At 40.8% G+C, this 25,691-nt stretch overlaps 4 protein-coding genes across 10 annotated transcripts; 2 read left to right on the top strand and 2 right to left on the bottom strand.

The window, feature by feature from the left end:
* Positions 1-473: 473 nt before the first annotated feature.
* LOC116187589 (serine/threonine-protein kinase D6PKL1-like) lies at positions 474-4,030 on the top strand. The gene is made up of 2 exons (XM_031516390.1): positions 474-1,152; positions 3,110-4,030. Exons 1-2 carry the CDS (start codon positions 584-586, stop codon positions 3,921-3,923), a joined length of 1,383 nt encoding a protein of 460 aa, XP_031372250.1. The 5' UTR covers positions 474-583; the 3' UTR covers positions 3,924-4,030.
* A 418-nt stretch (positions 4,031-4,448) lies between these two features.
* LOC116187590 (IQ domain-containing protein IQM3-like) lies at positions 4,449-8,020 on the top strand. 6 transcript variants are annotated; one of them, XM_031516393.1, is made up of 9 exons: positions 5,262-6,067; positions 6,188-6,302; positions 6,401-6,466; positions 6,568-6,656; positions 6,748-6,784; positions 6,929-7,075; positions 7,148-7,240; positions 7,332-7,433; positions 7,511-8,020. In XM_031516393.1, the coding sequence occupies exons 1-9, from the start codon at positions 5,889-5,891 to the stop codon at positions 7,916-7,918; spliced, it is 1,236 nt and encodes a 411-aa protein (XP_031372253.1). In that variant the 5' UTR covers positions 5,262-5,888; the 3' UTR covers positions 7,919-8,020. The 6 variants fall into 6 exon arrangements, with proteins under 6 accessions (XP_031372254.1, XP_031372251.1, XP_031372253.1 ...); XM_031516392.1 differs by having other exon boundaries at positions 5,272-6,067; positions 6,748-6,835; XM_031516394.1 differs by having other exon boundaries at positions 4,449-6,067; positions 6,748-7,075; positions 7,507-7,672.
* Positions 8,021-8,070: 50 nt separating this feature from the next.
* On the bottom strand, positions 8,071-9,753 carry LOC116187592 (copper transport protein ATX1-like). Its single transcript, XM_031516398.1, has 3 exons — positions 9,565-9,753; positions 8,611-8,686; positions 8,071-8,475 (listed from the first exon to the last, which is right to left on the bottom strand). Exons 1-3 carry the CDS (start codon positions 9,571-9,573, stop codon positions 8,273-8,275), a joined length of 288 nt encoding a protein of 95 aa, XP_031372258.1. The 5' UTR covers positions 9,574-9,753; the 3' UTR covers positions 8,071-8,272.
* Positions 9,754-21,341: 11,588 nt separating this feature from the next.
* On the bottom strand, positions 21,342-25,247 carry LOC116188610 (hippocampus abundant transcript-like protein 1). 2 transcript variants are annotated; one of them, XM_031518072.1, is made up of 14 exons: positions 24,932-25,243; positions 24,673-24,784; positions 24,341-24,453; positions 24,132-24,254; positions 23,874-24,046; positions 23,609-23,684; positions 23,283-23,369; positions 22,924-23,004; positions 22,803-22,835; positions 22,613-22,666; positions 22,459-22,500; positions 22,144-22,222; positions 21,956-22,026; positions 21,342-21,833 (listed from the first exon to the last, which is right to left on the bottom strand). In XM_031518072.1, exons 1-14 carry the CDS (start codon positions 25,118-25,120, stop codon positions 21,723-21,725), a joined length of 1,344 nt encoding a protein of 447 aa, XP_031373932.1. In that variant the 5' UTR covers positions 25,121-25,243; the 3' UTR covers positions 21,342-21,722. The 2 variants fall into 2 exon arrangements, 1 of the variants encoding a protein (XP_031373932.1); XR_004152268.1 differs by having other exon boundaries at positions 21,806-21,833; positions 22,582-22,666; positions 24,932-25,247.
* Between the last annotated feature and the right edge of the window lie 444 nt (positions 25,248-25,691).

Genomic DNA, 25,691 nt, shown 5'->3' with positions numbered 1-25,691 from the left:
GTGAACTAACACCTTCATCCTTGAAGATTTAGCGAGACAGTACTAAGGTGTTCACGATAGATTTATTTTTTTCATTTATAAGGCGATTTATGAATTTAATACAATCAAATAAAAATTCGAATAATTAATAAAAGGATATTGATAGTCTCATAATAAATATCGAATTTGAAATCTTTTAGTTTGTGTATGTTACTGCGATACACTCCATTTGATCTCACGGTAGACTTCCATTAGAAAATTTGACCGTCGGACTTACCTGTTAGACGTAACGGAATGGAATGCGTATGTTGGATTTAATGATGGAAAATTTTATTTGATCCTCCAGTATTGGCTCGCCAAATATTAAGAGAGTTTTAGTTATAAATGAATATCTTTGGCATATATGAAGACAGAAACCGTAACGAGCAATTGGGCCCAAAGTGGGCCCCCCGACCGTACCTTAGCAGGCGACAGGGCTATTTTAATTCTGCCGGCCCATACCAACGCTTCATAAGCCTCTCCCCACGTCCGTCTCTCAGCTCTCCTCACCCCTACCTGCAGCCATTTCCCGCCGGGGGCGCCACCTCTTCCGACCTCCGGTGCCATGCAACAAACTGCGACCAACCCCTCGGAGGACCTCCGAAGCCCCAGCTCTAGCTCCTCCACGACCACCACAGCGGTCGACACCGTGAACCGCAGCACGAGCTCCGGGTCGGAAACCACCACCTGGACTGCCGCCTCGGCCGCCTCAGGAACTAGCGTGTCCTCGTCAACCAATCCCCGCGTGCGGTGCACCGACCCTCGGAGGGAGGTGATCCGCCAGGCGAAGTCCTACAAACCCACGCTGGGGCTTGGGGACCTCCGGTTCATTTACCGGCTCGGGAGTGGGGACATCGGGAGCGTATACTTGGTGGAGCTGAAGGGCTTCGGCGGAGCCAACTTCGCGGCCAAGGTGATGGACAAGAAGGAGCTGGCAGCGAGGAGCAAAGAGGGGAGGGCTAAGATTGAGAAGGGGATTCTGGAGATGCTTGATCACCCGTTTCTCCCCACTCTCTACGCTACGTTGGAATGTCCCAGGTGGTTTTGTTTGTTGACTGAGTTTTGTCCCGGTGGGGACCTCCATGTCCTCCGGCAACGACAGCCCGAGCGTCGGTTCCATGAAACGGCCGTCCGGTACGTAAAACCATACATATCCGTATATGCACATTGTTAGGGATGATCAATTATCTAATGAATGGTCATGTACGTCCACCGAAACAAAAGAAAAATATATACAAGAATAGTCATGTACAATAAATTAGCGGTTAATGTTACCCGATAGTCTGCAGACGTGATGGAAATAGGCCAACTAATGTCATGTGTGTGTGTGTATTTGGGATATAACCGGGTAAATCGGAATATTACTCATCGTAGGATTCGTTATCGACAATGATATAACCGGGTAAATCGGGATAATACTCGTCGTAGGATTTGTTATCGACAATCAGAAACATATATATATATATATATATATATATATATATTTATTTGTGTGCGCGCGCGTGTATATATATATATATATATATATATATTGATCCAAAAGTATAGTTATATGGGCATATGCATTGGCGAGCGATTACCATGCTGTTGTTACATATGGGTAGGTGATACCTATATGAATGATGACGATTATAAATACATGCATACATACATAGATGGCGGTGACGATGATGATGGTGATTATGAGGTCCACACATCGATCGTCCTTTAATTTTTACTGGGGAGAGGCGTTTCAGTGGGTGAAGAGTGCATATGTGGGAAAACATGTCTGCGGACAGTTTTTCTTATGACGAGGCAAAGGCATGCAATCTACTCCTCTCTCTTGTGTCATTGTCCGTTGCCCACAGTAATTAATAATAATCAATAACAAGAGCAGCAATAATTAATAGACACTCCCCCCATATTTTTCGAGTGAGTTTTTTTTTTAATAATAATGATTATTTGGCAATAATATATATGTAACGAACAGAATAAGATCACACTATTTTATTTTAAGATATGATATTTAATTCTAAAGGCTGCAAAGGAGAATACTATAATTTCTCGTAGGGAAGTAAAGGAAGTCAGGTTGCCATATATTGCAATCATTAGAGGCATGAAGCTAATTAAGCTTCCGGTTGAATCTCCACAAATAATATTTATATTTGTATATCTATATGTCCTCAAACTTTAATCCAGCAACAATTAATGATAATTAACCCTCCAATATTTAGTTTGATTATGACCAGATTTCTTTGTGATTCTTTCCTTCCTGCTTTAATGGGTTAGCAAATATAGTTAAATCTTGTGATTATTGAGTTAGGAAATGCAAGATTATTGTCCCCTTCTATGGTTACCAGCTTGCGAAATACCTTCAACTAAATATAGAGTGAGGTGCCAATTTCATTCACAGGCTCGTTGCTGCTGATCTATCAATCTTCTATCCAATCAACTGATTTTTCTACTGTTATTTCTTATTTGTAACACTGCGAAGTGTTCTCAATCTCTTAACTAAAATTTATTTGTTATTTAGACGAGACAGCAGTTTAACCTTAACAGTGAGTTGCTTATTCTATTTTATTTTTAATAATTATACAGGATATCCAATGGAAATTTCTTTTTTGTCGCATTCACGGATTGCTACTTTTCCTATGGTCTCGCATGATTTTTATAATTACTAATTTCTATTTTATTTGGCCAAAAAAAACAATTTCTATTTTTAAACTACTTTTCTCCCAAGAAAGTGACGAGCAATAAAATAAAAAGAAAAGGAAAGGGAAAAAGACTGGGCCCGCTGCTAATTAAAGCAAATCTGGGCCTGCTTCTACGTCATGATGTTCGGCCTCACAGTTGCCATGGCCATGCTTCACGCTTCTCACAAATGCGATTAATTAATATAGTTGGAAAAAAAAATCATTTTCGAAAAATGTCATTGTTTCCATACCATTATTTCCAAAATAGAAACATTAGCTTTTATCTGTAATTTTGTCGTGCTACTATGACATCTTGTCCATGTAGTTTTTCGAATGTCATGTTCGGATTTTCTTATAGGAATGTATTTTCGGCAAAGTCATTCGCGACTGATGACTTTTCTATTTTTTGATAAATATAGATTTTATGCATCGGAGGTGATAGTGGCTTTAGAATACCTACACATGATGGGAGTAATATACCGTGATCTGAAACCGGAGAACGTCCTCGTCCGAACTGACGGTCACATCATGCTCACCGACTTCGATTTATCCCTTAAGAGCGACAACCCTGCCTCGACCATGGCTCAGATCGTCTCAGACCAAGCCCCCCCAAACTCTGACCAGTCCACCGATGCCACAGCGGCTGATCCTCCGCCCTTTGGGACCTCCTCCTGCATCCTCCCCAACTGCATTGTCCCTGCCGTCCCCTGCTTCCGCCCGAAGCGCCGCCGCCGGAAGAAGCCCAGCCACAGGCGGTCGATAGCCTCACTCGAGATTGTTGCGGAGCCAGTCGACGTCCGTTCCATGTCATTCGTCGGGACACACGAGTACCTCGCGCCCGAGATCGTTTCTGGTGAGGGCCATGGCAGCGCAGTCGACTGGTGGACCCTGGGGATATTCATGTTCGAGATGTTCTACGGGAAGACACCGTTCAAGGGGGTCGACAACGAGCTCACGCTGGCGAACATCGTGGCCCGGGCGTTGGAGTTCCCCAAGGATCCGGCGGTTCCCGGGGCCGCGAAGGACTTGATCGGACGGCTCCTAACAAAGGACCCCTCCAAGAGGATGGGGTCCACGATGGGCGCGACCGCAGTGAAGCACCATCCCTTCTTTGACGGCGTCAACTGGGCTTTGTTAAGGTGTACGAAGCCTCCGTATACTCCTCGGCCGGTCAATTACAAGGACTTGGTCCGGGCAGACAGTAGTGCCGACAACTCAGTGGAGTTTTACTAGAAAACATTGGAAACCGGAGAAAGACCTCAAAAAAAAAAAGAAAAAAAAAAGGAGAGTTCCAATTATTCGGGTTCATAAGAAATGGACGTCGCTTGAAATCTTTTGCATATTCTGATCTTTATCTCGAGATCATCTTCGACGCAACGTAATTCTATAAGAGTGGGTACCGGAATTCTTTTGATTGGGGTGGATAGGTCTAGTCACTTTCTATGGGTCATAATTCTCCATCGAATCCTTTTGGTAGGAAAAGATTTTGCTTTGGATGCCATAATCAATAATTAGCGGCGTAATGTAGCGTGGACCTTGCGTTTGCGGGTCATATTTTTCGTAATTGTTTTTTCTTTTAATTTTTTTATTAAAATCTCTCTCTCTCTCTCTCCCCCCCCCCCCCCAAAAAAAAAGAAAAGCTGTTGGGCCAAGTGGGCCTTTTGATGGGGTGGTCTCATCAGAACCACTTAGATTTTGGGACGCTTTACATTCACATAGATGCGATCATGTGATTGTTAGCTCTCGTTCATAGCATCTTAGGCAGTTTAGTTTTGTGAATATATTCATGTCCTTTTTTTAATTCATCCAAAAAAAAAAAGATAAAGAGATCGATTTCTCTTTCTATTCTCATATTGAATTATTGTACTTGGTCAAATTGCACATTGTGGATGAGCATAGATCCACGAATGACGAGAGCGTGTCAATGTCTCCTTTAATCATTCTGCAATAATATCCGCTAATGATTTATGCGCACTTTTTTCGGGACATTTCATTTCGAATTTAATTTTAAAAGAAGGCCCATTTAAAGTTAAGCACTCTAGTTGAGTATGGTGTGGGGTAGGATAGGAAGTTGAGGATATTTTCAAATCCTATGTTGGGCCAAAGCCCTTGAACTTGAATGACAACTGTGACTATTCCATGGCACGTTGGGTCTAATGGCTGGTTGATGAATCCCTTCCCAACTCATATATCTTCAATTTCAAGGCCACTTTTGATTGGGAAGGCCCAACATGAAATTCTTGCCTAAATTGCTTTCTTAGGTCCGGTAATGGGCCACGGACTGAGAGAGAGGCTTCCCCGTCTCTCTATTCGGCTCTGACTAGTTCCCGCCTCAGTGCTGATACGGCAATGGTTACGGAATACTTCTGGTGGGTTTTGAAACCTCACACTGCAGGTAGAGTCCGCAACCGCAACATATGCACTATTTCCCCGACTGTTGTTGTCACTTTGCCCACCCATTTCCCTCAGCGAACAAAATGAGGTTTCATCAAATGAGTGACAATACACATATCCAAATATTAGGGAAGGGAATAAACGTCGTCAACGTCCCGGTCCCGGTATACGTATAGTGTATACCGCCGATGTATGTGCAAATTAAGAGCGGAGGATCGATGAGGTGAATTAAGTCAAATGTATCGTCCAAAGGATGAAGTTGATTCAAGAACGTCTTCCGAGCACTTTTAGTTTTAGTGGAAGGAAGAAGTGGAAGTGAGCGAGAGGTGATGACATGACTCGATGTGTTTTACGGAGTGGGACTCCACTCTCCCTCCTGTCCTGCCTCTCTTCTGTCTCATCAATCGATTCATTAATTTCTCCAACTATATAGTGTCGTTTGCTGGTATTAGCAATCGGTACCTTCCATTAAATGATGCAACCAATCCCACTTCTAACACCTTCCATACACGCACACATACATACATATTGCAATTGAATGCAATAAGTTCTCGAGACCACTGTAATTTCAGACAATTCCATTTCAGTGATTGTCTCAGATTTGATGTTAGGTTTACATCGTCTCAACTGAGTTCCATTCTGCACCATGATGCATGCAGAAACTTCTGTACAATTTTTATCAAACTCTCAGGGCGCTGGAACTCCACCGGCACTAGGCGGCGAGATTGGCAGCTCGGCCATTCTGCGTCCTGGCTCTACTTCATTCATTTTCGGGGTTATGAAATGATCTGATCATACTTTACTATGACGGATCCTTCTCTGGGTAAGGGTAGGCCCTGTGACAATTCTCTGGATCTACTTCAAGAAAGCAACACATCCGCATCAACTTCGTCGACTGCTGCTGTAAAACTGCAGAAAGTCTACCGGAGTTATCGAACTCGCCGCCGATTGGCGGACTCTGCTGTTGTTGCCGAAGAGCTTTGGTCAAAACATTCCTCTCAGTCTTACCTATTTATCCATCTCTTTCGTACATAAACATGTCAAGAATATTTTATTTTTCTCTTCTTTTTCTTAATTTATCTTGTTCTTTTTAATGCATGGAGGTGGCAAGCAATAGATTATGCAAGACTGAACCACACAACAGTTTCATTCTTCAATTTCAAGAAACCCGAAAGTGCCGCTTCTCGTTGGAGCAGGATCCGCCTCAATGCTGCCAAGGTTGTCAATCGACTGCATCTGTGACGAGATACATCACTAGGGATTAGATAAACCAATGCTTGGATGCATAGATACGTATGAAATCATTAATTTGGCAGGTCGGGAAAGGTCTCTGCAAGGATGAAAAGGCACGGAAATTAGCGTTCCAACATTGGATCGAAGCTGTGAGACGCTAACATTCACAAAAGGGGGGAACATTTTTTTTTCTTTGCAAGTCTAGTCATGTTACACTTCTAGGATATAATTGACATGTTCTTGGATATAGATAGACCCGAGACACCGGTATGGTCACAATTTGAACCTGTACTATGAGGAATGGTGCAGAGGGGATTCAGACCAGCCATTTTTCTACTGGTAATGCGGCAGTTCTTCTGGCCCTGATCTGTCGCGGGTTTTCTATCTCTGCTCATCTCTTAAATCTTTAATAGGCAGTTCCAGTTTGCAGGTTGGATATTGGCGACGGAAAAGAGATTGATTTGAAGGTATGCCCGAGATTGAAGCTCCATGAGGAATGTATCAAGTATCTCGGGCCTGTATGCGTCTATAACTCATACATTTATGGACTCTCAATAGCTCTAGTCTCACTTTTCAATTACTTCTTTCTTGGGCAACCTATACTATCAAAGCAAGAGAGAAAGGAGTACGAATATATAATATGTGAAGGAGCAGTAGTGCACAAAACTACTGGAGATCTCCTCGACACAACCCAAAACCGTGGAGCTTCGAAATGGATATTCGTGATGAGTGCCTCCAAGAAACTCTATGTCGGCGAGGTAGAAACTTCTACTCCTGCTCAGACCTCGCTTTAACAGCCTAAGATATTTCGTCGGTGTCTCACCTTCCAGAAGAAGAAGGGATCATTCCATCATTCGAGCTTCCTTGCGGGAGGGGCCACCTTAGCTGCTGGAAGGCTTGAGGCAGAACACGGAAAACTCAAGGTACATAGAATTATTAAGACAATGGTATTCACTATCAAGTTACTGAGTCTGAATTATCTTCATCAGATCCTATGATGTCGCTATTTTTCAGTCAGTATCAGCATACAGCGGGCATTATCGACCGACCAATGAGAATCTCGGGAGCTTCTTAGCGTTTCTCAAGGAGAATCAAGTCAACGTCGATGAGATTCAGGTATGTAACTCATACGCCCGAGTCAAAAAACTCCACTGAGTGAGATGAGCCGCTAAGGCACTCTGTATTTAAGCCAGGTTCTTTTCCAAACGGATGATGATACCTTGAATCACCGTGAGGAGAAAGAAACACTGAAGTCATCTTCTACCTCGACATCTCCACTAGCTAGAAGAGCACACAGCTACAAGAGGGCTTTATCAGGCAACCTTCAGAAGCAAGGGAAGACCTTGCCGAAGAAAGAGATTGTAGAGAGAATCAAGTCCAAGAAGGATTCGAGTTCCTATCAGTTAGGGCACCAACTGTCATTGGAATGGTCGACCGGGGCTGGTCCGAGAATCGGGTGTGTAGCTGACTACCCTCAGAAGCTGAGAGTTGCTGCCTTGGAGCTCGTTCATCTCTCTCCAAGCAACCATTCTCGTCCTGCAAATAATTATGCCTTTCCTGATGGTTTTACTTCACCTAGTGCACTCTGTACCGTCATGTGAGCAGAACAGATTGACTATCATGTATAAAATCCCCAGTGAAAGCCCCTCATAACGTAACCCGGCACATATAACGGATTGCCCGCTCTCCGGATTCCATTTTTTCGCTTCATACTGTAAAACCTTTAACATACATTGTCTTACCAGTTCATATCTGATTGCAGAAAAGATAATTGGAGACATTTTCTATAATTCAGTACAGATATCATATAATCAATCGTACAACGATTGTCTCGGCATACATTCAAGTAAAGCACACCAATTTCACCAGTTATTCCATTTGTTCAGTAAATAGGCCTCCTGATCTCCAATCAATTAACAGGCCTACATATAAAAGGCCAAACTAGTTCGGTAAATTTAAGCAGCTGTGACTACAGAAGTTTCTGATTCAGCGGGCTTTGCCTCGGGTTCAGGAGGGGGGGTGGGGGCAGCAGCTTCTGCTTCCCAGAGAGCAGTCTTCTTTCCTGTCTTAGAGACAGTCTGCAGCACAGCATCGGGCTGCACGTTGCCCTTCACTGTCACCTTCTGTTCCTTCATATCGATATCGAATGACTCTACACCTATGTTTTATATATTTCCAAAGACAAACATATAAGGGATTAAAGAACAGTCTTTGATAGTCCAACACTTCTTTCCTCTCGAGAAGCAAACATGAGTAAACATATGGAGACACAGGACTATAAATTATAACGAACCTTCCATCTTTCCCAACACCCGCCTCACGGCTCCAGCACAACCTTCGCACGACATGCCAACCTTGAGCACAACAGTCTGAAACAGAACAAATGGAACAAAAAACATCAATTACAATTAGCGAGTCTTCTCATCATCGGTGTCAAAATACAATAACCATGAAAAGGGACGGATGAAATGACCTTTAAAAACTTAAGACATAAACGGTGCAGGGATCAAGTTTAAAAGCTGGAGCCCTATACATAATTCACAATCATGCTACCAACTGAAAAAATTGCATATGATCATGCAAGTAAGTTCAATATCTAAGTGAGACATTCCAAAACTATTCTCAGCAGGCAATTTTTGGTAGGCCATTCTTTGAGTAGGAACACAATATTCCAACCCATCGTCATCATGCTGGTGGCAGCTAACAACAGCGGTATGTATTAAGTCCGATGCTTGGGAAAGATACACATCTCCCGCTCTGATGTTTAAAGCTCTCCTCAGTTAGATCTCGCAGTTACAGTTCTCAAAGCTTTGACCATCTAGAGCAAACAACGATGACGCTGGAAGCAATGTCAATGTATCTAAACTTGATTCTGGACAAGTGAGCACTGAGCAGGATGATTTGCATAGTCGAACTCATACGATAACGAGCCCAGCTAAAATGGGGTCGGGATAGCCCATCACATCGTAACAGAAAAGCATGGATACTGCGAGAATGGCTTTATCTCCAAAATTTCCAGAGCTAGCAATAGATCCACCATCAACCACTTAGAACTCTTCTCCTTCTTCGATTTCTCGCAACGATCATCAAATTGGCAAGTAAGGATTTAATAATTTCAAGCAACAAAAGGCAGGTGGGTAAAGCAAAGACCTTTCAATTACCGAAAAAGGCAAAGGCTTATATGGACAAAACCAAAATCAAGCACCAGCCCAGAAGAGGAGAAAGACCGCAGGATTGAAGATTGTACCTGAGACATGGCTGAAAACTCGGTTCGATAGCAGGGCAGCAGAACAGAAGATGATGAATCCGCGAAGAGATTGATAAGAGAGCTTTGGGTTTGAATGGGCTTCAGGTTCTGGTGATTTTTAAACTAAGCAAAAAGGAAAAGTCGAATAAAGAATGGGATCAACCAACTCTGGTTGGTCAACCGCTGGGGCTGGTTCGCGTAGCGTGGCCGCGTAATCGACTGTCCCCCCGGTTTCAGGGCTATTCTTGTAAATTCAGTTATTGTACACGAGCAGCATTACCATTCCCATGATTTTCATCTCCTCGTACCTTTTCTTTTTCTTTTTCTTTTTTTATTTCGTTTCCTTTTTGCTGAACGTGCCCTTTTTATTTTATTTCTTTCTTTCGCATTCTGATTTCCAATAGGTAAAATTTTCTGATAAAATTAGTCGAATCGGCAAACATGCCTGTAATTGCAACCGAGGAGCAAAACAGAAATCTGACAACATTAGGATGCGTTTGGTTTTTGAGTTGAATCGCTCAATTTAATTTTGTATGATAATTATAAGTGTTGATATATATATGAATGAGTGAGAATATATATATGTATGTATATATGTATAGATGTGAAAGTATATGAATAATTTATTATTAAAAAATTAATTATAAAAGTAGTTAAAAAAAGAGTTAACAATAAATTATTATTAAATGAAAAAGAATAAAATAATAATAATTGTAGTATTAAATTAAAAAAAAAATGTAATTGAGTTTGATAAAGTAAAGCTTTTTATTCGAAAATCAAGCAATAGCTTCGTGGAATTCATCTACTGATGCCAAACGCGCAAATGCAAATATACTCGCTGATTTTTTTTATTTTTTTTTTTGGTGGATGTATTGCCTTTTTTTTTAGTCTACTCGCTCATTTTTTTCGCTTCTTTTTTTGGTGGTTGTTGACGCGGCATTATGGGAGACTATTGCGGCTTTAAAATAGACAAGGAAGTAGATGACTTGTGGTCCTGTGGTGTATAAAATGACGAAAAAGGGCAGGGGGCAGTACGAGCTCTCGGGGCAGTACAGAAATTCGCTTGGCAGTACCCCCGAGATAGCAGCCAAAAGTACGATAAATTTTCGTGGCAAAAAAAAAAAGGGAAACTAAAGTTTTTTTTTATTCCCTTTGGGGTCTTTTTTTTAGTTGGATTAAATAATTATGAGTAAATATTTGGCAAGTGTTCTTCAGTCATTTGATTACGTAATACCTAATTAAGATATTTAAAAGTAAAAAATTAATCTCTAAGTAAGTCCATAAACTTTCACCTATAAACTTTTTAATTGATTATGTAATACGTAGAGAATATTTTCTCAATAGTTGGCAGTTCGTGTATCAACGTTTTCCACACTTCTCTAGTTTTTCCCCTAAATTTTCCCTGCTTATCATTTTCATTTCCAACTCTAATATGTGATGGGATAGATATATGCTTTTCCATTATTTTCTTTTTCTCTCTCCTCCTCCTTTTTTTTGAGACGATGAATATTCTCATCCAACGGTCTATATTTGATTTCATTTGTGCGTCAATTTTACATTTTTCACGAGATGCTTTTATTTGCCGTCTCTCTCCTCTGTTGAGAGCTCTCCTTTCTTCCCTCCGTTGGAAGCTCAGCTCCCTTCTTCTTTCTTCTTCTTCTTTACTGCACTGATGCTTGGATCTTCAATGGCGCCACCCACCCCCCTTTTCCCACGCAAAGCTTTCAATACTCATAAAGCCAAGATCTATTCTGATCTTCTTTCTGAACATTCCTCACCAACTGTGTACTTCAGAACAAAAATGGCATTTATGAAGCTCTCTAAACCTGATCCTATCCCTCTATATCCTCCTGCGACTTCAGTATCTCTCACTGCCCAGATTGCTCTCATTCCTCCTCTGACCCCACAAGACACTCCCCCACCGAGCAGAAAGATCACAATGGACCCTACTGACCTCAACATCAACCTAGCAGAGATGTTTAATGCCCATATGTCCATGGCTCCAACCGCTGAGGTGCTCGATCTTCCTGCCAATGATGAAGAGGCACCTGATCCCGCCCCGCTCACACTCCTAGTCAAGCCTTTCGGTTTCAGAATCCCTCCTCCGAAGCTTATCATCCCACGCCTCATTCAGATTTGGGCTGTGAAAAAGGGTGTCACAATAATCCCTGATGACAGAGATAAAGAAATACTGGTCTGCCTCTTCAGGGACCAAAGAGACCTCATTGCAATAGAAAAGGGAGGTGCCTACCACGTCCAAGGCGCCCACATGATGCTGGAAAGGTGGGACCGAGCCCTCCCGTTCGAGGAGATCAAGTTCAACTCTGTTGCCTTCTGGATCCAACTCAGGGGAATTCCTCCAGAGCTCCTCTCGCACCAGAACATAACCCAACTCGCTAAGCAAGCTGGCTCAGTGGTTCAAGTTGACTGGAAAAATAAAGGCAGTGTCCCCAAGTGGTTCGTCACCCCTCGCGCACTGGTGAAAGTTCCCACAGCTAAGCCTCTGTGCCCGGGGTACCTAATTGCCAGAGGAAACAATTCGGCCTCGTGGGTTTACTTCAAGTACGAAAAACTCGCAACCTTCTGTTACGACTGTGGAACCCTAGGCCACGAACAGGGAAATTGCAGCTCAGACCAGCCGATTATCCCCGACCAATACGGTCCATGGCTCAGATACGATCCAAAAAACGACCTCCCACCACCCCAGGTAGCTGCCGTCCCTGACTCTCCCCCTCCAAACACCCCTTCTGGCTCGACCGGAACCGAGCCCAACGGCTCTCCGCACACCCCCTACCTTTCCCCCAAACCCCCAACTCACAGAGGCGACACTGCTCCCAAGAAACCGAAATTCAAAATAATCTTCAACATACCTGACAATCTTGCAGCTTTAGCCCCTGACTTTGACGTCCAATCTGACACGGAGGAGGGAGCCGTTGCTCAAACCCCCTCTCAATCCCCTCTGTCTTCTGTGTACGACGATGAGCAGAGGAACCATAGCAATTTTCCCCCCAATTCGCGACTGAAAGGAGAAGCCCAGCAAGACGGGCCTGAAGAGGAGGCCCAAGGAAGCCCATCTCAGCTGGGCCAAGTCTGGGACTTTACGGGCCAGCAGAGCAGCCCAATGGACTCCCTTTACTTGGGAATCACTAGCAGCCCAATGGACTCCCCAACGGGCCCAATTTACCCGGTCCATTACTCGCTCGAATTCAACTGTCCTTCAGCCAACACCGTTTTCTATAACCCATTCGCCAGGAAAAGAAAATTGGAATTTCCCACTATAGTGCCAGTTAAGCGAGCTGCTCCTTACTCGCCCCCCCCAACAGAATGGCAATATCCCCGGGGCAGCAGCAGCCAAATCCGCACTACTACGTTGAGGAGATGGAAGATAGCGATACCCCCAATGACATCCAAATGGCCGAGGAGGCGGGCCCAAGCATGCCCCCAACTTATCCATGAGTATCCTCGCTTGGAACTGTCGGGGAATGGCAGGAGACCCGACAGTTCGCGCTTTAAGGCTCCTCCAAAATAAGCACCAGCCCAGCATAATATTCCTATCAGAGACTAAAATTGATTCTGATCGATGCAAGAAGCTAGCTCGGCGATGCAAGATGGACGGTATTTTCTCGGTGGATGCTACAAATTCAGTAGGGGGACTATGCTTGCTTTGGAACACGGAACTCAAGGTACAAATCCTCCAACACTCTCCTCATTATATCCATGCTATCATTGATCATGCTATTTTACCTGCCTCTTGGTGTCTTACTTGTGTATATGGCCCCCCATATGTTCACCTAAAACATGATTTCTGGACTGATCTAGCCAACATTGCCACTGATATTAAACGCCCTTGGATGCTTATTGGTGATTTCAATGAAATTTGCTCTAGAAATGATAAGAGGGGCGGAAAACCCTTTGTTTCCTCAAGCCGCCCCTACCTTGATGATTTTATGAGCCTCTCGGGCTGCATTGACCTAGGCTTCAGTGGAAATCCTTTTACCTGGAGAAATAAACGATCCGGGCTTGCTCACATCAAACAAAGATTAGATCGTGCTATTGCAAATGATGAATGGCGTCTCTTGTTCCCAAAAGCTGGTGTTTTGCATCTGCCTAGCATTAAATCCGATCACAACCCTATATTAGCCAAGCTTTGGATGGATTCTACTAAACGCCCTAAACCTTTCCGTTTTGAAGAAGCTTGGACCCGCGATCCAAGCAGTAATGAAGTAATTCAAAATGCCTGGAATTACGAAATAAATGGCTCAAAGGCTTACCAATTTTCCTCCAAACTTAAAATCATGAAAAAAGACTTGAAAAACTGGAACAAAAATTGTTTTGGCCTTTGTGATACTAAAATTGCAGGCATCATTGAAGAACTTGATGAGATTCAGTGCGATATTCCCAATCCTGAAACTAAGCAAAGAGAGGACTCACTGCTTGCTGAGCTTGATGAGATTTTGCTAAGGAAGGACTTAATCTGGCGACAAAAATCCCGGGAACTATGGTTAAAAAATGGTGACAGAAACTCCAAATTCTTCCACCTCTCCACCATCATCAGACGGAGGACAAATCACATCGCCGCTGTAAAGGGAGAAGGGAATCAATGGATAGAAGACCCTGAGAGCATCGGAGATTATTTCCTTAAAAACTTCAAGGACCTATTCACCTCTACCTCTCCCACCTTCCCGGAAGACCTTGAAGGATTAGTGGAACCTATCATCACAAATGAAGAGAACATCCTCCTTACCTCCATCCCAACCCGTGAAGAGATCACACATGCCCTAAATTCCATTCCAAATCTCAAGGCACCTGGACCAGACGGCATCCCTTCACTAGTTTACAAGCACTACGGCAACATCATCAAGCCACTACTCACATCGGTAGTCCAAAGCTTCTTCTTCTCCGGTAAAATCCTCAAGGAATGGAACAACACCTTCATCACCCTTGTCCCCAAGTCCAAAAAGGCTTCCACCTTTAAGGACTTCCGGCCTATAAGTCTCTGCAATGTCTGTTACAAAGTTATATCCAAAATCATCGCAGAAAGGCTAAAGCCCCTACTTCATAAACTAATCTCGCCAAATCAGACTGCCTTCATTGAAGGCAGATGGATCAATGAAAATGGACTTCTCGCGCAAGAAATTATCCACACAATGAAGACATCAAGGGCGCGAAAAGGCTGGGTCACCATGAAGATCGACCTAATGAAAGCCTTTGACAAGTTAGAGTGGAGCTTCATAATTACAGTCCTCAGGCAATTTGGCTTTCATGAAAAATTCATCGCCTGGATACACCAGTGCATCTCCACCTCTGCAATGTCCATCCTCATAAATGGGTCACCACACGGATATTTCTCCCCAAAAAGAGGCTTAAGACAAGGTGATCCAATCTCCCCCTATCTTTTCGTCATTTCCATGGAGATATTATCCCGTCTCATGTACAGGGCCGAAGAGCAAGGTGCCATTAGAGGAATCCAAATCTGCAGAGGCGCGCCCAAAATCTCTCACCTAATGTTCGCCGATGACCTGCTAATTCTAGCTAGAGCAACCCCCGCCGACACAAATAATGTCAAGAATATCCTTGATAAATTTTGCTCATGGTCGGGACAAGAGGTCAACAACGCAAAATCAGGAGTATACTTCTCAAAGAACACTCCAGCCGCTTCTCGCAGAGATATCAAAAATGCAATGGGAATGAAAAAGCTCAAAGAAGACTCCCGCTACCTTGGTAACCCCTTCCTTATCAAGAAGAAACGAAAAGATTCATTCCAATTCATTATTGATAAAATCAAAAACAAGTTATCCTCTTGGAAAGCAAGATCTCTATCTTGGGCGGGAAGAGCTACATTAGTGAACTCAGTTATCTCCTCAATCCCCATATACACAATGTCCTTATTTCGGCTCCCCAGATCAACTCTAAATGAAATTGATCGAGCTACAAGCCGATTCTGGTGGGGGAACTCAAAAGAAATAGGACATACCTTCACTCCAAAAAGTTGGGCCGCTCTATGCCAGCCTAAAGCATCCGGAGGCTTGGGCTTTCGAAGGGCTGAAGACTCCAATCGCGCCATGCTTTCCAAAACGGCTTGGGCCCTCGCCTCTAATTCAAATAGCCTAGCCTCGCGAGTAATGAAGGCAAAGTATGGGAGTCCCCTAGGCCCAAACCAACGTACTCCAGCTTCCACTTCAAGCATTTGGAAAGGACTTCTATGGTGCAGAAATACACTTCAGGCAGGTACGTGTTTCTCCATTGGAAATGGCAATTCCACCTCCGCATGGCATGACCCTTGGATCCCAAGTAATCCATCCTTTAAACCTATCCCGAGTATAGGTATTCAAGCCGAACCAGACACCAAGGTTCGCGACCTAATGCTCTTCCATCCCAAAAGATGGAACACCCCTCTGCTCCTGAATCTCTTCGATCAAGCCACGGTGAGAAATATCTTGAAAATCCATATCCCTCTAGAAGATTATGGTGATTCAATTGTATGGACTCCGTCCTCTTCAGGATCGCACAGTGTCAAATCTTTCTATCTCTTAGACCAGCACCACAGATTCAACACGTCCCAGACCACAAACTGGAAAAAGCTTTGGAGCTTAAAGATTCATGACCGCCTGAAAATCCATTTATGGAGAGTTGCTAGTGAATGCCTCCCCTGGTTCTCTCAAAGCGATACTCCTTGTCCGCTTTGTCGTACCAGCTCCGATAACTTTGCGCATCTCTTTCGAGAATGCATCTTTTATCGCGTCGCTTGGAGGGAATCACCATGGGATATATGCGCTGAAGCAATCCCATGCACTACGCCTGCTGATATTGTCAACTTCATTGCGAATCCTCCTGTTTGCATTTCTCGCCATTTGACTAACAGCTTACACTTTTCTCTTTATGGCTCCATCATTTTATACCGTCTCTGGTCTCTAAGAAATGATGTTTTGTTTGCAGGGCGAATCGCCGACCTATCCGAATACCTTCGCAGCATCGGGCGCGCTTTCACAGAATACAGCACATGTCGGGCTCCACTGCCTCATTTCGAGCCCATTTCGGGATCTGACCAGCAAGAAGAGGAAGCAAGCAGTCTCTCCGCAGAGTGGAGCTTCATACATACTGATGCCGCATGGACCTCAGAAAACGCCACCCTTGCAGGAACTAGAAGCCAACCAAACAGGCTCACATCACACTCATGGATTTCAAAAGCAGAAACAGCCTCCCCCCTGCAAGCTGAAGCCCGAGCAGTCTTGCTCGCAATCTCCGTGGCGCTTGACCAAGGATGGCAGAAGATCTGGATTAGGTCGGATGCCCTGCTGCTAATTGAAGCTATTATTTCTCCGCATCGCTCCCCTTGGGAAATCAAACCTTTAGTCTCCGACATCGTTAGATTATTAGCTCTTTTCTGGGATTGGAAATGTACTTGGATTCCACGATCTGATAACTCTCAAGCTCATGACTTAGGCCAGCTTGGCAATAAGTCAAATTTTCCTTCCTTTTGTATGTTTGAGGGTTATCCAAAGATCGATGTACCTTTTATGAATTAATACAGCTCTTATCTTATTTATCAAAAAAAAAAAACGAGATGCTTTTATTTCAAATCTCTATACCACACGTAAAGTCCGATCTCTGAGGGTGTGTTTGGATTTTGAATATTTTTTAACTCAACTCCACTCCACTTATTTTTAATTCAATAACATAATTATTACTTAATCATTATTTTATCTCAACTAATTATTGCTTTTTCACACTTTTTCTCATAATTCAACAACACAATTATTACTTAATTATTACTTTATCACAATTATTCATTACTTTTTTATACTTTTTTCTCATAATTCAACATCACAATCATTATAAATCAATTAAAATTCAAAATTCAACTCAACTCAACTCTAAATTCAAACACATTCTAAAAGCTTATGGTGTGTTTGGTTTTAGAGTTAAGTAGAGTTGAGTTTTGATTTAAATTGTATTGTAATGATTGTGTTGTTGAATTATGAGAAAAAGTGTGAAAAAAATAATGATTGTATTGTTGAATTGTGAAAAAAGTAATGAATAGTCGAGAGAATTTAATATTAAAAATTGAAATGAATTGTTAAAAAATTAAAGAAAAAGAAAAAAAATAATTATGTTATTAATTTTTGTTGTATTGTGAATGGAATTAAAATTAGAGTTACAATTTTAAAAATATGATTGTAAAATCAGAGCATTAATTTATAGTTAAATTTCATCCCTGTAGTTATGATGATAGATGGTTTATATACATTACAAATGTCAAACATAACATTTTTCGGTGGAATTGGGGCCGTAGCCCAAATGCAAATAAATTAAATCAAATATATCGTTTTCTGGATAATAAATATATCATATTTCTCTCGCTCAACCAAAATTTGGTTGATTCACCGTAATTTCCTTTCAGAAACTCTCTTATCCTGTCTAGAAGTATTTTATTTATTTTTCGATAGATGTCTAACTGGTTGAATAATAAGTCAACCAATAGTATTCTTTTCGGTTTTTTTACCTAAAATGACTCATGATTTGTTCGTTTTGTCAAATCTATCGTATACTTTTTTTTGTTAAATCTATCTCATGATTTACTTTTTGCATCAAATCTATCCCGACATTATCTTTTTCGTCAACATCTAACAGTCGTGCTGACGTGGCACGTGGAGAGATAGTGGGCCACACTTGCCACGTAGGCGCTATGTCAGCACGACCGTTAGATGTCGACAGAAAAGATAACGCCGTGATAGATTTGATGCAAAAAGTAAACTATATGATAGATTTGACAAAAAAAAGCATATGGTAGATTTGACAAAACGGACAAATCATGAATCATGTTAGGTAAATACCCGTATTCTTTTTTCATTTGTTTCGTTTGCATTGATGCAACGAACGGCTGATCTATGGATCACTTGATAGAGTCCGTTCGACATTTGATTAAGTTAGATCGAAAGTCACAATCATAACTACTTCTTGTCAGAAACTCTCTTATCCTACCTAAAAATATTTTATTTAGTTTCGGTAAATGTCTAACTCGTTGAATAATAAGGCTTAGCAAATATCCTTTTCATTTGTTTCATTTGCATTGATGCGACGCCAACGACTTACCTATGGATCATTTAATATATAAACCGTTCAACATTTGATTAAGTTAGATCGAAAGTTAAAAATCATATCGTTATATTGACCAAAGAATGTGTCATTATATCTTAATATACTAAATCTCTTGTTTACAATGACCCTGTGTCAAACTATCAAAACTTTGGCTTTTTATTTTGATTTTTCGATATTAGTTTATAATATCATGCAAGGCTTTTATATATATATATATATCATTTTTAATAATTTATTTACCTAAATATAAAAAGTTTTATTTCAAGTAGCCATCGCAATTTAAATAGTTTTTATCATGACGTTAGAAATATCCTAATTCTTTTTTTTTAGTTAAATGTAAGATTGCTCTAACCTATTAACAATCATAGTTTGAGTTGGTTGTGGTTGCGAGATGCTTTAAATGAATTTCGAATACCATTCTCCGCGATGATTTTTAAACATGACATTGGAAACATCATAATTCTTTTTTCGATTAAATGCAAGGTTACTCCAGTCTATTGACAATCATGGCTTGGACTGGTCGTAGTTGCGAGATATTTTAAATGAATTTCGAATACCACTTTAACGGGTTCACAATGATGACTTTAAACTGATTGAAACTAAGATTTTTTTCAACTAAACTTTTATTTATTTCTGCATTTATGCCTTTTTTTTTATATTCATTCCATGTACTATTAAGATGGATTTTGTTCTTTTTCCCGCACTCAAGTATGCTTTTCGAGATAAGATTAATATTGAAATTTTCAATTAAATTTATACTTAGTAAAAGTTACAATAATTATAATATTTTTTTATCTATAGATTTGGTGTATTATATGGTGCATCTTTTCAACACTATAATGCACCCCATATATATTTGTTTGCCCTTTATACTAAATAAAAGAATCATCATAATATTTGAGTACATCCCAACTTGATATTATATATCAAAACGGTATCAAAATCAATAAAAATATATTGCATCTGCTGCAAAGTATATATATTGCAGTAAGGATAAGTTATGATAGTAACATATTAAAAAATTAGGAGATACTTAATGAAGAGGAATTAGCTAGAATTATATGCTAATACATATTACAAATAGATATGAATTAATATTGTAATTTTTATAAAATTAATTATATCTCTAACATATACATAATTCCCTCTTAATTTTTATTGAGATGTTATTTAATCACTATCTTTAATATTTCACTAAACTTTTACCTTTTTATACTTTTCTTATCATATCATCTGATTAAGCTTCTCATTTTTTTCCACGTCTATATATTTATTAAACTAAGACAATTTTGAATTTAGTGTGTTATATCAATTTTATAATAAGTCACGCGATATTAATATGTTAATATTTTTGCTTTTCATTATTACTAAAATCATTTTTCGCACTTATATCATAAGACAATATTATTGATTGAGAACTTTTTTGGAGATTCGTTGCATCGTGCGGACCCTTATCTTAGTAATAATAACAATACTAAATTTCTTGTTTATGGGTTAATTGAAGGAGAAATTGACACATGTCCCTTCTTTCCTTTTCTTCATTTCTACCCTTTCCTTTCCTTTTTCTCAATATTTTTCTCAAAACCTTGATTATTTTTTTGTTTCATCCCTTCTTCTGATTTTTCCTCATATCTGCCAAAATAATTTCAAGCTTAACATATCATATCATATCTTATCTTATCTTAATAATATATAAAATTTATTATCTTTAAATTAATTTAAAATAATCATATTCTCCAACATAATCTCAAAATTAACATATCATATCATATCTTATCTTATTAAAATAAAAAATCAACTAAAACAAGTTACATCGCAAAATTCGATTAAAATATCCATTTAGATACTTTTCTCTAAACTTCGATTGTTTTTCGGTTTCATCCCTTCTTTTGATTTCTTCTTATATCTGCCAAAATAATTTTAAGCCTCACGTATCATGTCTTTATTAGTGTGATCTTAGGTATTAAGATAAAAAAGCAAAGAGACAGAAGTGGAGATTAGTTGGGTGGTACAATGCCTTCTTATTTACCTCATGGTGTTATGTTCGAGACGTGTTATTCACATTATTGCCCCCCTTTTCTTTTCTAATTTACTTTTTATTTTTAACAATTAAAAAAATCTTAGATGGCGAAATACTTTTAATAAAAATTCACAAAGCTGTTATGTTTAGTCAATTTTATAAGAAACCCTCAAACTATTGCCCAATTTTATTTGCCCCATTTTTCTCATATGATATTAATTAGGGAAGGAAATACTTTTTTTTTTCACGATACACATGTAAATTTAGGTATTCAAATAACTGAAAGATATATAAGGTTTACTTTATTAATATATGAGTTCCAATATTTCCTTTTTAATGGATAAACGAATGCTCATATAATTGTCTATTTTCATATTTTCAGTGTGCATTGTGCATTTTTAATTTTTAATTTGACGGTGTTACAATATTTTTCATTCACTTCATCTTCTCAATATCATTTCATATCTAAGAAAAGGAAAAAAAATAAATCTCAAACAGTAGAAGCAAAAGTATGAATTGAACTCAAGAACGTATAATGCTTCGATAAAAACTTTTACATACTCTTGATATAGCGACAGTTTATGATATAGTATAGCAAATAAATGTTACATACATATATATATATATATATATATGCATATCAAATATAAAGATGACATTGTATTGAAAAGACTATTTTTATTTCGTGATATCTAATTACATTTTTTTTACTGATAGATTTATGACATATATATAATTTAACGTACTTAAAATAAATTATAACATTCGCAATAGTATCCTCCCGTGGCATCATGCTCACTAGTTAACATTACTAATTTATTATACAATCCTTAACGACTTTTCCTACCGCCTTAACGACTGGCCGGTCTCTCATACATTTGGCTGCTTCTTTATTATTCTTTGCACATACAGTACACCTCAGCTGATCACCATCTAATGTCTAGTCCACATCATGAAATTGGAAGGGTGAATCGATCCTCACTAACGGTTTAATTAGATTACTGCACGTAAAATACTGCTGCAAGCAATGGCCTGTATATCAACTGCTGCTGCCAAGTAATGGAGCTTCTGAGTCTTCTCCGAAGTCCTCAGGGTCGGAGCTCGTGCTTCTCTCTGGTTTTAGCAGGCAGGCACAGCATAGAGATATGACCTTAAAGGATGAATAAAACATGATAATAACAAGATCGATCAGTTATGATCAGGAACAACAAAGATTAGAGGCCGTCTTCCATACGTAGTCGGATCTGTTAGTATTGGGGAAGAGTCTCTCACCATGCAAACGGAGGCACATATGATGCTAAATCCCTTGCAGTTGAAAGGGGCACTGCTGGATAAGAACAAGGCTGGGAAGGACAACAGATATCCAAATTTAACCGATGGATTCTCAAAGATGATCATAAGACTCTGCTGTTTTCTATGTCCAAAAAAATAAGGAGACAGACTGGGGATTCAGGACTCACAAGTCAGGGGACTCATGGCGAGGGGCGATAGGAAACTTGCTATTGATTCCACACCGGCAATAAAACCTTGTGCCTTGCCCTGCATCGAAAGCACAAAGAGGTTGTCAATCCTTTTCACTATAGGGTGGATTCCTTCCATTAGTTTCGAACTTCTCTCCAGAACTAATACACATTATAATTGTAGTTACATGTTCTAGCTAGGAAACCAAACAATTAGGAAAGCTGTTGAAACCAAAAAGGGCAAAGACCGACGGGGATGGAGTTATGCAGGACATATAAACAAACATCTGTGCGAAGCAATTTCTCTTCTGTTACCTGGTTGGTGGAGCTAGATGCTTTTGAGATGATTGCATAAGTCTGCACATTGAGACATTGATCGTGAGAAAGACCAATAACAGCAAACGAAGATACGAGAGAGCCAATTCGCTCTCCACATACCGGTTGAAGTCCTGAATGAAACAGTACCCACCGAAGGCTTAACAAGAATGTAAATGACTCCAAAGGAGGCGCTTAGGTATGGTACCTGCAGATAATTAATATGCATATTATTTTGTAATTGTTGCAGGCCTCATAAATAAACGAGAAAGGTAACTAATGATACGGTAGACCATGTCATCTAATTACATAAGATAATTGGGGAACAACATAAATCTACATACCCATGATGCCCACGCAAAGCCATAGAACAATCCCTGCACAGGAAGAACCAACAGAGATCAGTGATCCATCGCAGTTCCTGGCATGAAACCGATTGATGATGCACTAACCCGGGGAGCTTACATAAGCAACTGATGCAAGTAAGGCTGCACAAAGTATTATTTTCTCTCCGACATAAGGATTAATAAGAGGGAGCACCAGCATCTGTAAAGCAGAAAAAGGAAAGATGGATCAGCTAAGAACAATTGCTAGAGACTGAAGAATTGGAACAATTGCTGGAGATTGAAGAATCAGAATAGTATCTCTCATTATCCCAGCAAATATCAGATATATGGCATCAGTTCAATTGTTAATCTGAAAATTTCATGGTCATTTTGGTTAGCAGACAATGACTATGAGTACAACATATAACTATTCGGTGTGTTATGTTAGATTCCTAAGAGGCACAGATATATGTGCAAGCTCCCGGAGAAAAAACAAACCTGGGAAACTACAGCACCTGCTTCCACAACAATAAGAATTTCCGATAATTGATTCTTGTCGAAGCCAAATATTGCTTTGAGATAGTACTGCACATAGAACTATGGTTATTAGCATTTGATGGTTCAAATGAACTGTATCCAAATGCCTGAATAGAACTGTCTGTCAAATGATTTGAACCATGGTACCACGAAAGTACGATTTACCAATACGCAGCATCAATTATATTGTAGTACAACTAAAAACACACAAGATGGATCATGATACGTCAGGTTATAATCATAGTATTGGCAACATAAAGATCGTATATGGTTTTGTATAAACGCACCAGTAAGATGTTACTGATGCCAGACATCCCCAGCTCATAGAAGAACAGAACCAGAGAAATCACCCTGAGCGTTGCACTGCATGGCAGAGAGTAACATATGCTCGACTTTGAATACTTTCTTAAAAATGGGGCAAAGCAAACGAGGATAAAATGTGTACATTATAATAGGAGGTTTTGCCCGTTGTATATGGCTACTTTATGTAACATCAACAAAGGACTAACATTATCGATACCATCTCATTTAGTCATTATGACTGACAAGTACCTGCTCAAAACCAGTGTTGCAGCGTCTTTCATGGACTTGTATCGATTGTATAGAACCTTAGATACTCTAGTGACAAACGCTGATTCTTGTTCATTCGTTGGAGCTGCTCTGAACGTCTCACGCAAAAAAAGTTGCAGATAGACCACCCCAAGGATCAACAAGGCTATTGAAACCTGCCGCAGGAAAATTTATCAGCACATGGAAAGCAAAATGGGTAAATATGAGCCGAGTTGAGCTCAAGCCAGAGCATCGACTTACGTAGAATATGCAACTTTCGGGGAGAAATCTTGCCAGCAAATTTCCCACGATGTGAGAAGTAGAAAAAAGACCGGTAATCCAACTAAATGCCGCGATCCTCTTTCTTTCTTCCACAACATCTGCCTACTAGGGGAAAGCAACATGTGATTGCTAAGATGTAGCATCGATTCACTCACAGTTTAGTGCATGCATAGCAGAAGAAAGCTCACCGCATATGCCACAGAAATGCAGAATATACTTCCTTGGCTTAGAATGTACGAAATTGTACGGAGCACATAATAAGCATAGACAAACCCCTTGGACTGGCCACATGCAAGTACAGCTGAAACAAGACCATAGGAGAATGTTTAAGAACATTGTCCTGAGGATAATTTCACGGTCTTATTTCTAAGTTTGCTGGACCGATGATTTATATTAAGTATAAGACCATCGGGAGTTTCATTCACTTCTCTGGTGCCAGACCTTTATCGAAGAGTTTTACTCCATCTGATGTTAAGTCGCAAGAGCAAACGAACAGGAACTATATAACTGCCCGTCTTACCAAAGGGGAATATCGATGTTGACAGTGTGAGAAGGAGCATCGGTTTGCGTCCGTGTTCATCGGCAAGCTGACCCAGTATTGGAAGCACGACCATCTTGAAAACTCCAACAACCTGAACCGATATTCGATACAAAAGGCAATGCATTGAGAAAACAAAACAAAAAGGACACGGCTTGCAGAGTGATATTTTGTTTTTCCCTGCTAACAGTCGGAGAATTTGCACAAGGCGGAGGTGAGGGGAGATAAGTAGAGTACAGACCGTCTGTTGGAGGCCGTTGATGTAGATGACTTGAGAGCAGGTGGTGTCTCCGGGACAGAGGGCATCGGTGACGACGTCGACGAGGACAGAGACTGTCATTTCCTCGGCTGTCCAGTGGAGGCAGAGTGGCACGAGGAGGTGGAGTAGCGGCCGCAGCTCCCTGAACCCGCTGAATAACTTTCCCGCCATTGCTGCAGCTGCTGAGGGTGCTGGGCATCCTCTCTCTGCCCATGTAGATAAGGAATGCGGTACTTTATATGGCGGGGGGATGGGATGGATGAAGGAGGTGGAAGGAAATGGGAAAGCAAGAAGAGAAGCAGAGGAGAGTGACGATCAAACTGATTGATCGATCAACAGAGGGGGGGAATAGAGACTGAAGGTAAGTTTGACTGGTTGGTGGCTGGTCGTTGAGCCAGTGCGTTGACGTTGATGTCAAGGGGGTTGACACTGTATTCCCGGTGTATGCACCTTCCTTCCGTTGATATTGCCAGTCAGCACGGTGGGTCCCAATCCTGCCCCCCTAAATATCTGCTTTCCCGAAAGGCCGCCAGTGCATCGAGCGGGAGGTGCATGCGGCCGGGTGCATGATTCAACGCCTGGACTGGACGGAGTGTTGCATGGACCATGGCGTCTAGTGGTGAGAGCGTGGCTAGTGCGTGCCGGCCAATAGCTTTTGCGTGGTGGGGACAGCTCGGGCCGCCTGCACCCTGCCGCGATGTTCTTCCTTAACTACTCACACTTGACTATTAGGTAAGTTAGG

Source organism: Punica granatum, chromosome 8 (assembly GCF_007655135.1).
Source record: "Punica granatum isolate Tunisia-2019 chromosome 8, ASM765513v2, whole genome shotgun sequence".
In the NCBI taxonomy this organism is placed as follows: Eukaryota; Viridiplantae; Streptophyta; class Magnoliopsida; order Myrtales; family Lythraceae; genus Punica; species Punica granatum.
Note: the sequence above shows the minus strand (reverse complement) of the source record. Positions and strands in the feature narration are given on the sequence as shown.